We start from the raw sequence: 8,353 nt of genomic DNA, 5'->3' as shown, positions 1-8,353 counted from the left end.
CAGAGGCACTAACTCTCACGCTCTCAGGACGGTGTGTCTGTCTATCTGCGATTCCATCTCTCTGTGTGTCTGTTTGTTCAAGAACTACTAAACAGTAAAAGTAACAGCCATTAAATGCGGAAGGCAACATCCTCTGAGCCTAACGCAAAGCAAGGTCAGGGTTGGGTTGTGCCAGTAAAATGGGAAGTGCCGGGAAAGGGGCTGTTTCTCTAACATGGAAAGGGAGGGGTGGAGAGGGGAGAGACTTGAAAGGGACGGTGTCAGGAATAGGAGGAGTGCTGAGCAGCACCCAGTGACTAAGGGGTTAACTGAGGTATCTAGCAAAGGTGTCGGCCAGGGTGGTTCAAGCAGTCTGCCAATAAAAATGCAGGTAGGAATTTCAAACCGGGGAAGAGGGGATTTTCTCTCTCTCCCCTTTGCTTGAGAGCAGAGCAATTTCTCCCAGAGACCGAGGGAGATGGGAGGCACTCTCTCACTCCAAGAACAGACTTCTTGAAATGTGTAAGGAGGGAAATGTTTAGATAATCCACCAGGGATGATTGTTCTCCTTGTTTGAGGATTTGGAATTCATGTCTGAGCTGGCTGATTGTTGCAAGCATAGTGAATTGACTAGTTGGCAAATAGCCATGAAGTGACAGACTGGGAGAGAATCCCTGGGCTGTAATCCTTAGTTACAAAAGAGAAAAACAGTTGTGTTTTGATAATAAACGTTTTCTTTTTTTAATTGGCTGATTGTTGTGTCCTGAAGTTTATGAGCCGTGACAGAGGGGCATAGAGAGGAGGTCGCGAGGCTAACAGTGGCCACCAGGGGATGCTCCAACACCAAGAGAGTGGTCAGTGGGAAGGAGGGGAGACTAACTTCTTGCTCCCCCAAGCCGGCCACAACTCATTCCCATTCCAAGCCATGGCTCACAGCCCCTGCTGCCTGCCTTGTTCAGATTACTGGGCAAAGCATCGTCCGCCTATCTCAGGTAACAGGCCGGCCTGGGCTATTGCCTACATGCCTGCCCTCAGAAGTCCACCCCTGGAGTTCCCACCCCTCTCTGGGCAACACACACACACACACACACACACACACACACAGTGGCTGTCTACACTGGCTGCTTGAATGTGCGCAAAAGCACTGACTTTCGACTGTCTGAAATCAGTCCTTCTTGCACAAATACTATGCTGCTCCCGTTCAGGCAAAAGCCCTTTTCCGGAAATGCTTTTGCTCAAAAGGGCCAGTGTAGACAGCTGAAAACTGTTTTGCGCAAAGAAGCCCCGATGGCGAAAATGGCGATTGGGGCTTTCTTGAGCAAAACCGCGTCTAGATCGGCACGGACGCTTTTCCACAAACAGTGCTTTTGCAGAAAAGCATCCGTGCCAATCTAGACACTCTTTTCCGCAAATGCTTTTAACGCAAAAAATTTTCCGTTAAAAGCATTTGTCGAAAATCATGCCAGTCTAGACGTAGCCAGTGACTGCAGAGTAGCACAGGACAAGACGAATCACACACAGCACCAGAAACAAAAAGTAAATGCACGAGCTCAGTGAACACCATGGGTACAAGATTGAATGTCACCCCCGCTACATCACACTATCTATCTATGCCTATCTATCCTATCTGTCTGTCTATCCCCACACACCTCTATCTATCCCCATCCACGCCATCTAGCTCGCTCTCCTTCTCATTCTCCACTCTCTCCATTCTTTCTGTCCATCCAATTTTCCTCTCTCCCCCCCCCCCCCCCCCACTCCCACCCCTGACTGTTTAGCTGGTAACATAGGCTTTAAGCACTAGCCTTTGGTAACAGACCCAAAGGGGCCACTTGTGAGTTCAAATGCCGACCTGGGCTCAGGGCCTGTCTGAACAAAGTCCATTTCCCCTTCTCCCCACATGTCCCTTTACCTGAAGTTTCTCCTCCCCCCCATCATGAGCCCCATAAGCAGCTCCACTCATGGGGACTGAGGGCTGGGGGAGGCACTTGGGCACCCATGTGTCACAATCAGCCAATCAGGAGTCCAGGGTTAGAGTTAGGGTCCAGACACCACCAGCAGCTGCTGTACAAGCCATTTAATGCATCACCGGCAGTGTGAGTGATCTACCAAGCAGGAAACATCGCACAGTTTCCTCTGCACTTGGCAGGGACCACCCACCACACAAGCAGGAAGGGGCAAGGTCCATGAGCTTTCCGCTCCAAGGGATGCCAGCTTCAGTCTAGTCCAGGGCAGTGGAGTGGTTGGCTCAGAGGGGTGGGGGAATTGATGCTAGGTAGCTGGGTCCAGACACAGAGGAAGATCTGATCCCATGTCTCCAGGAGCAGGTTTCATAGCAGAAGGCAGTGGCTGGGCAGCAGAAGATCCGGTCGGCGTTGCTAGATTTTCCGCATGTTGGCTTTGATCCAGGACACAAAGTGGGAAATCCGAGTGAACACAACAGGAGGGAAAATGTTGTTCTGTTTGCCCTTGCAGACGATGCCCTCAGCCACTCCATCGCACACGAGGGGGCCCCCAGAATCACCCTGTCTCAGAACAAGCCGAGAGAGAAGAGTTAATGCCTTGATCGTATCTGAGTCTCCCAGGCTGTGCAGTCCAGTAAACCCAAAACATGTGAAAAACTGAGTCAACACTGAGAAGATGAAGATAAAGGACCCTGGGAATTTAGACCAGAAATGCCCCGTCATTATCTAGCCTGATCTCCTATGCAATGCAGTATGCAAAGGAAGATGAGTAGCCACAGTTACACAATCCTTATTATCACACAATTGTAATCAATCTTGTGCATGGCATGTCATGTAAGGCATCCTCAGAAAAGCTATAACATGTGTCTGTCCTGTTCAATCCGTGTCCCACCAGTGTGCCCGGACCTGCGAGTATTAGCTACCTGTTAGCATCTCAAACATGGTGACATCCATTTCTACATCAATGGTGTGACAAGTCCCTAAGTAGCTCCCTGGGGTTCTGCACTTCTTCGCGGTTACTTGGTGCCTCGGAGACTCATAGAGCCCCCTTTTTGCTCTAAGGTTTCCCTTGAGGCAAGGGTCCCGGCTTATCAAGTCATTCTCATCACAGGCCAGTCCTTGGGGTTCAGTATTTTCTTGCTCTGCTCTCCAGCTCTTCTCCCTGTGTACCTTCCAAACCCCCCTCCAGGGGGGGGAATCCTTTTATAGCAACCGAGAGCCCTTAATTGGCAGCAGGTGCTAAATTAACCCCGGGCTACAAGCTGCCTGCTAATTAGGCCTCTATTTTCTACCCTGGCTGCTGAGCTGTGTTCAGGTGAGGCTAATTTGGGAAGCATTAACCCACCTCCCAATATGGATGCCTTCTATAAGAGTTTTGCAGTTTGCAGGCTGTGGTCTGTCACAAGGGACAATGATGGAAAATCCACTCAAAGGATCAGGGCTGACCAATGGCACCTCTGGCTTGACCATTGAGAGCCCTGTCACCTCTGGGTGTGGCTGTTTGTAGCTGTCTCACCCCTGGGTGTGGTTATTTATTACCCAGTGCTCTTTGGTCTTGGGTGTTGGCTGAGCAGGGGCCCCAACAGGTAATTCTCTGTGCTCTGGCAGCTCTCCCCCTACAAATTTCCCCTGCCTATGGCTCTGACATCATGGACACATGTTAGCCAATAAAGTGCTTACCTTGTAAGTTGACTTTTTGTACTTTGAGTCCCCTACACACAGCATGGTGGAAGGGAAATAGTCATAGTACCGCTTCTTACAGAGGTCATCAGTCAGCACTGACAGGCTCACTTCCTGAAGTGTGTCGGTGGTGGTCCTCATGCTTTTCAAACCCCAGCCAGCCACACTGCACGTGGTCCCTGGGCCTATGCTGCCATGACCAGTTGTAAAATTGACCAGCCCCACCTCCTTGGTCAGTGTCGCATTCTCACTCAGCTGTCACGGAAAAGAGAGCCAGGAAACGTACGTGTGTCTTAGATGGAGCAACTTCAAGTCAAGAACAAGGACATGGAATGGGGGTACCCGAAGCAGAGTGAGGTCACTGGGGGATGGGATGGGGGCGGTACTTGCAGCAGTGTGAGGTCACTGGGAGTGGGGGTGGGGGATGGGATGGGGGGGTACCTCCAGCAGCATGATGTCATTGTTCAAGGTCTCCCTATTGTACTGTGGGTGGGGGATCTGCCGTTGCACTTGGATCTCTTGCAGGCTCGGTTCCCGTTGGCTGATGTTATGGGCTCCCAGGACAACAGTGATCCCGCTGTAAATGCCAGGAGCAGCACGTGGATTGTCCTCAGTTTCAACTCCTTTGAATTACTGTCACCCCGTCCATCTGTACTGAGCCCTTCACCTCAGCCCAGCACCCTGCAAAACTGCCCTGGGCCATGGACCCCTACCCCACCTGGGCCATGGACAAGACCCCAGCTGAGGTGACTGGCCAGAGCCCTATTGATGTACTCAGGCTCGCTGACACCCTCTGAACAGGTCAGACCTCTGGGCTCTGCTCCCCCAGACTGGCTTTCTCTTTGCCCCTCCTCTGCCCCCCATGCCAGCGCCAGAGCTCCCGGCTTCCCCATCCCCAGCTGCCCCCATGTGCCCCCTCATTCCATCCCAGAGACACTTACTCTCCCTGGCAGTGAGCGGCTGTCATCACAAAGTTCTCCGCCACCAGGAACCCGCCACAGGCACCAGTCTGGTCTCCATGTTGTATTTCCAGATAGGCCATGTAGGGCCTGGAGTGGGGCAGGGCTTCCCTTCCCCCGATGATCTCACCTGGGGGGAGAACAGGGCCATACAAAGGGCTCCCTCACCTCCCTGGACAGGGACTGAGCTCCCCATCCCTAAGGGGGGCTCCCACAGCCTCCTTCTACTCCCTTGATGCTCTCCCTTGGGGTTCCCTGAGCCTGGATCCTGGCCCCCTTATCTTCTGGGCCCCCCATGGGGCTGAAGGGCAGATCTGCAGCTCTCACTGGCTGCATGCAGAATCAGTGAGAGCCACCCCGAAAGTGGAACAGTAACTGCCCTTCCTAGTGTTCACAGTTCTATGGGCCAACGGCACCCCAGGCTGGTCCAGTCGGCCCCCAATAGGGCACCGACCGGACTTCTGTGACTGCTGCTTCTGCACCCACCCGAAGGGATCAGGCCGGGCTCTTCTATGCCCGACTCAGAGTACCAGTGTCAGGGGAACTGGCTTTGACTGAATGAATCCTACCCCAGGGAACTTTTTCTACGCTACAGGTTGGTTGGATATTTTTTTTTTCTTGTGCAACCTGGTTCTTACCCTCCACTGCTGGGAAATGTCTAAAGGACAATTCTTCAGGCTGAAAAAAAAACACTTTGGAGGTTGAAAATGCAAAGTGAGAACATCCCTCGGGAAAATGACACATCTTCTGGGATCTGCTCGGGAGAAGGCACCAGGAGGGCGAGTGAAAGTGTTGGAAAATCTCCCCTTTAAGGAATGGCAGCGATTGGCTTTATTGTGGGACCTAGACTGAAGTCAGGGACCTCTTCATGTGCTCGCCATTGCGTGAACCCCCAATCCCTTCCCTCAACAGACACAATCATTTTCATTTTTAAAAGGGGAATCGTTAAAAAAGGGAAAGAAAATAAGACAAAAAAATCTCACTGCCCCTATATAAAACCATGGTACGCCCACATCCTGAATACTTCATACAGATGTGGTCTCCTCACATCAGAAAAGATATTTTGGCATTAGAAAAGGATCAAAAAGGGCAACTAAAATGATTCGGGGTTTGGAACGGGTCCCATATGAAGAGAGGCGAAAGAGACTGGGACTTTTCAGTTTAGAAAAGGAGACTGAGGGGAGATAGGACAGAGGTCTATAAAGTCATGCGTGGTACAGAGAAGGTGAATATAGACAAGTAATTTACCTCTTCCCATAATATAAGAACTAGAGGACACCAAATGAAATTAATGGGAAGCCGGTTTAAAAGTAATAAAAGGAAGTTCTTCACACAGCACATAGTCAACCTGTGGAACTCCTTGCCAGAGGAGGCTGTGAAGGCTAGGGCTATAACAGAGTTTAAAAAAGAGCTGGATAGATTCATGATGGTTAGGTCCATAAAAGGCTATTAGCCAGGGAATAAAATGGTGTCCCTGGCCTCTGTTTGTCAGAGGCTGGAGAGGGATGGCAGGAAACAAATCGTTTGATCATTGTCTTTGGTCCACCCCCTCCAGGGCTCCTGCCACTGTCCACTGATGGCGGACAGGATACTGAGCTAGATGGACCATTCGTTTGACCCAGTATGGACATTCTGTTCTTCTGTTCTCCCCCAAGATCCTGGGCTGAGCTGGAAAAGGATCCCAAATTTCTTAGGTGCAAGCTCTTCCCGTTAGTTCCCTCCTCTTGCTGCCCCTCTCCACCATCCGCTCCTACTGCCGCTACTGGCGGCTCATAGTGTCTCCAAGTACGGGTCACAGCTTGGCAGTGGGGTCTTAGAGAAGCCTCTGGGGGCTGAGCCCCCCACCCTCAGACTGAGAGCCCCAGAGGTACTCAGAGGCTACAAGAGTCCCAAGAGCCCCTCGGCTCCAGGCACATCAGGGAAAGACCCTCACTTAACCCACAGCCACCTACCCTGCATGGGCCCATCTCCGCACCCACCCAGCGCCCTTCCCTCACTCACCAGCCCAGCCCCCAGGGGGCAGGAGGAAGGCCCAGGGGAGCAGACCCACCACCAAACGCTGCATCATCAGAGCCATCCCGGGCCGGTCACGGAGCCGGTCCCTCCAGCTTGAGGCTTATATGGACCAGGCGGGGGCAGAGCGGGGGCAGGGCCAACCAATCACAGAGCCACATACACTCCTGCTCAGGAACTCCCACTGGAGATTAGCCCAATGGGCACCTTGGCCCGTGGCATCTCTCAGATCACGGCCACGCCCACCTAGTGGGGGGGCTTCCTCTCTGCTCCTGGTGTTATGGCAAATGGGGCCCCTGCCTATCTGTCTAAGGATGTGGCTAGCTGAGCGCCTCCCCATCCCCCAGAGTCAGAAAGGCTCCAGGGTTGTTCTGCAGCCCGAACCCCCCAGCTTTGAGATTTCAGGCAAGACAGGGGGTGCAATTCCTGTCCCTCTGCTCACTCCAGAGGCCAGACTCACTTGCTGGCAGTAGGAGACATGAGGCCTTTCCCTCTAGGGCAGAGGGAGCAAAGTTTGGCCCATGGGTCATATCGGCCCCTTCTGGAGCACCCCTGACCTCCCCCTTGGATACAAACCCCTCCCCATCTGGCCCCTTCCACATAGCCTCGGTGCTGGGGGAACTGAAGCTGTAAGGCAGCAGATCCAGATGAGCGGTGGGGCTGGTACACCGCCAGTCTGGGGCACCGGGTGGCACTAAGCAGGGAGGAACAGCATTATGCTGTAGAGCCCACCACACCCCACGAAGCCTCCTACTCCCACCTACGTAACCTCCCTCTTAGAGCCCCACTCCCAATTGCACCCCATAAAAGCACCCCCTCCCTCATGGCGGTAACATCCCCATTCGTACCACCATACCATTTCTGGGCCCAGATGCGACCCTCAGGCCAAAGGATGCCACCACTGCCCTAGGGCAACTGTGTGCTGCAGTCCTTGCTCCAAGGACCGATTTCTGTCCTTCCCTTTCCTGTTTACATAAGCTGTATGAAGCACTGATCGGTATCAGTGTTGAGTGAGAAATTACACCCTGCCTTGTGTGAGATAGAGATAGGTGCATCTGATCACCCTGATACTAGTCTCTCACCTCAGACCTTGTGTACATGACATCCAAGCCATCTCCCCCACCCCCACGGATGTCTCGTGACAGACGCTTCTGCCACATTCACGTTAGCAGCCCTCAACGGGGTTCAGCCCCATCCCCCATTGATTTGGTCCCTGTCCAGTAGGGGAGGTGTCATCTCCCTACAAGGAATACCTTACATAGAGCCAGGAGCAGCCCTGGTCCAGCCGTGTGTGCATGCAAAGTCCCAACCAATCCCCCTGTTGCCTTTGGGTCAGGTCAGCAACCCCTATTCGAGGGACAAGCAATGTCTAAGTGGAGGGTGTGTCCATAACTGGAAGGATGGGGAGATGATGCTCCAATAGCAGTACGAGTGCTAGATGTTCCAGGAGTTGGTGGGGAGAAGAAGGGGAATTGAACCAGGCAAGACTACCAGGCGTACAAGCAATATGGGGCATTGAACTGGACCATGAACACAGATTCCTGCGTAGCTAGGGAATGTCTAGTTAGGCGCAATCTGGTTATATTCTTTGTCTTGTGTTTTAGATGAACTTCTCTGTGGGCCCTCCTTGCACGGTATTGTTTAAACTTTGGCCCAGAGGTACCCTGTGCTCTCTGTTTTGATCTTTTCTCTCTCAGTTGCTCTGTAACACCCGGCACCCCACAATGCTTTACCGAGTAGATCTTTTGTATAGTTTGT

The 8,353-nt window shown here is 52.5% G+C and overlaps 1 protein-coding gene across 1 annotated transcript; it reads right to left on the bottom strand.

The window, feature by feature from the left end:
• Positions 1–2,048: 2,048 nt before the first annotated feature.
• Positions 2,049–6,660, bottom strand: LOC142821183 (mast cell protease 1A-like). Its single transcript, XM_075912008.1, has 5 exons — positions 6,584–6,660; positions 4,565–4,712; positions 4,065–4,200; positions 3,624–3,878; positions 2,049–2,504 (listed from the first exon to the last, which is right to left on the bottom strand). Exons 1-5 carry the CDS (start codon positions 6,657–6,659, stop codon positions 2,358–2,360), a joined length of 762 nt encoding a protein of 253 aa, XP_075768123.1. The 5' UTR covers position 6,660; the 3' UTR covers positions 2,049–2,357.
• Between the last annotated feature and the right edge of the window lie 1,693 nt (positions 6,661–8,353).

Source organism: Pelodiscus sinensis, chromosome 30 (assembly GCF_049634645.1).
Source record: "Pelodiscus sinensis isolate JC-2024 chromosome 30, ASM4963464v1, whole genome shotgun sequence".
Lineage (NCBI taxonomy): Eukaryota > Metazoa > Chordata > Testudines > Trionychidae > Pelodiscus > Pelodiscus sinensis.
The sequence above is the reverse complement of the archived record's forward strand: the minus strand, read 5'-3'. Positions and strand labels throughout refer to the sequence as shown.